The 2021-nt window shown below is 34.5% G+C and overlaps 1 protein-coding gene across 1 annotated transcript; it reads right to left on the reverse strand.

Moving 5' to 3' along the window:
- Positions 1-975: 975 nt before the first annotated feature.
- LOC131622522 (uncharacterized) lies at positions 976-1614 on the reverse strand. The gene has a single exon (XM_058893555.1). The coding sequence runs from the start codon at positions 1612-1614 to the stop codon at positions 976-978; it is 639 nt and encodes a 212-aa protein (XP_058749538.1).
- Between the last annotated feature and the right edge of the window lie 407 nt (positions 1615-2021).

The raw sequence follows: 2021 nt of genomic DNA on the forward strand, positions 1-2021 counted from the left end.
AAACTTTCTCATCAACAATAAGTTAAGGATTCATCCTGTCTAGACTCAGCTACTGCTGGAAGGCTTGTAGCTGACTTCTCTTATGCTCAATCTGGCCTTTGATGTTCATAAACGGTTTGTGGAGATTTATGATTACAGGTTTCAGTCTCATGAGTTTATTCCAAACTATGTGGCTAACCTCCCCTCTTATAGATCTTTGCCAGTTATTCTTTACTGCCTCAGTGTATCCATTCATATCAGTCACAACATTAATGAACTTAAAATCACCCTTACCTTTCATCTTTTTCGTGTCACCTTTGATGCATATTAGGGCATGGTCAGATACCCCAGGTTCAAGAATAGACACCATTTTATCACCATTTTCCTGTATTCACTCCATGTTCCCAATCACTCTGTCGATACAACAATAGATTTCTCCTTCAGAGTGCTTATTAAACCACGTGAACTTGTCACCCTTACTATCAATCCAAAAAAGGCTAGCCCTCTCCATCATGTCCTCAAGGTCACATAACTCAACCTCCTTTACCTCTCTCCCACCAATTCTATCTTGAAAACCCAAAACATTGTTGAAACACCTAAAACAATCCAAGGTCCCTGCTGATTCTAGCCAATATCCTCAATGTCTTGCCAAATGTGCTTTCTATGTTCAATCCTATTGGAAGCATACATTGCAGTTATCCATTGAATAAAACTCTCATCCAGACTATAACTCCCACAATGAATCATTTGATCAGTCTTATGCATCACTTTAATACTAATCTTGATATAGTATCCAAATCCTCCCATTAGTATGGTTGTTGTAGTTTTCATGTACATTCCAGTTACCACCCATCCTATCTATACACTTGTTCATATTACCCTGTTTCACGCGAGTTTCCAAAAGAATTGCAATCAAAGGGTGTAGCTTCAAAAGATGGGAACCAATCTCTTTTTGTTTTGCTACTTTATTAAGCCCCCTTACATTCCACGAAATGATCATGTATCCCGTAAGGGAATCACCTCTGAGTCATTCCAAACTCCCAAGGTGCTGAAACCATTATTACTAAAGATATGCTTGAGACTATGTACCTGATTTTTGCCTGTTTCTCTACTTCCTTTCAGAACCACAGTCCAAATTCCATCTTCTTTACTATTATCTTCTTGAATTACTAGGGTATTTTGCATGTCAAGTCCAATTTCAGGCTCTTTCTTTTCCTCCTTGCTGGCTTCACCCTTTTCCTGACCAGATTTTTGCTGCCACATTTTAACCATAGGTTTCTTCTCCTTGTTGCAAATGTGTCCAACCTTTTCGCAAGCTTCACAATACTGGGGCCTCCATTCATATTCCACTTTCTGGTTCCTCTCTTCCCTTTCATAGTTAATCATTATTTCATCTTGAAGCTTCTGTGTGACATCAACTTCCACTAAAATTCTCGCATAGGTTACCCTGAGCTTCGCAGCTGTAAATTCGTCTGTGAACAAGGGCGTGCCAATCACACTCCCAATCTTCCCCAAGCTTCTCTCACCCCACATCTGGATCGAAAGTTTGGGAAATTTCACCCAAATCGGAACTGATCGCAGCATATCCCTTTCCATAGAGAAATCAGGACGCCATTCCAATAACAACATTAGCATATTTCGGATTTAGTATTGGTCTTTCATCATAATTTATTTTTCTTTAGTAACATAATAATTTTTTAAGACTTTTGTTAATTTATAATATTATTATATTATATAATTAAATTTTTAATTTTTAACTTTCTTATATTATTAATTCGTATGATTAATAATAAATAAAATTTATGAGAATATTTTAAAGAAGTATGTTTTAACTATAAAATATATCAAACAAATTCATGGTACCGTTAGTAAAACAACAATCCTATTAAAATTTAATAAAATTTGATTTTTGTAATATTAATATTATTTAATTATTAAAAATAATTAACATAATTATAACTATTAATAAAATTGAATTTCAAAATGAAGGCACTAAAGAATAATGAAAATAGAGATTAAAATTATAATTAAGATTAAAAAAT

Source organism: Vicia villosa, unplaced genomic scaffold (genome assembly GCF_029867415.1).
Source record: "Vicia villosa cultivar HV-30 ecotype Madison, WI unplaced genomic scaffold, Vvil1.0 ctg.000032F_1_1_1, whole genome shotgun sequence".
NCBI classification, from domain to species: Eukaryota; Viridiplantae; Streptophyta; class Magnoliopsida; order Fabales; family Fabaceae; genus Vicia; species Vicia villosa.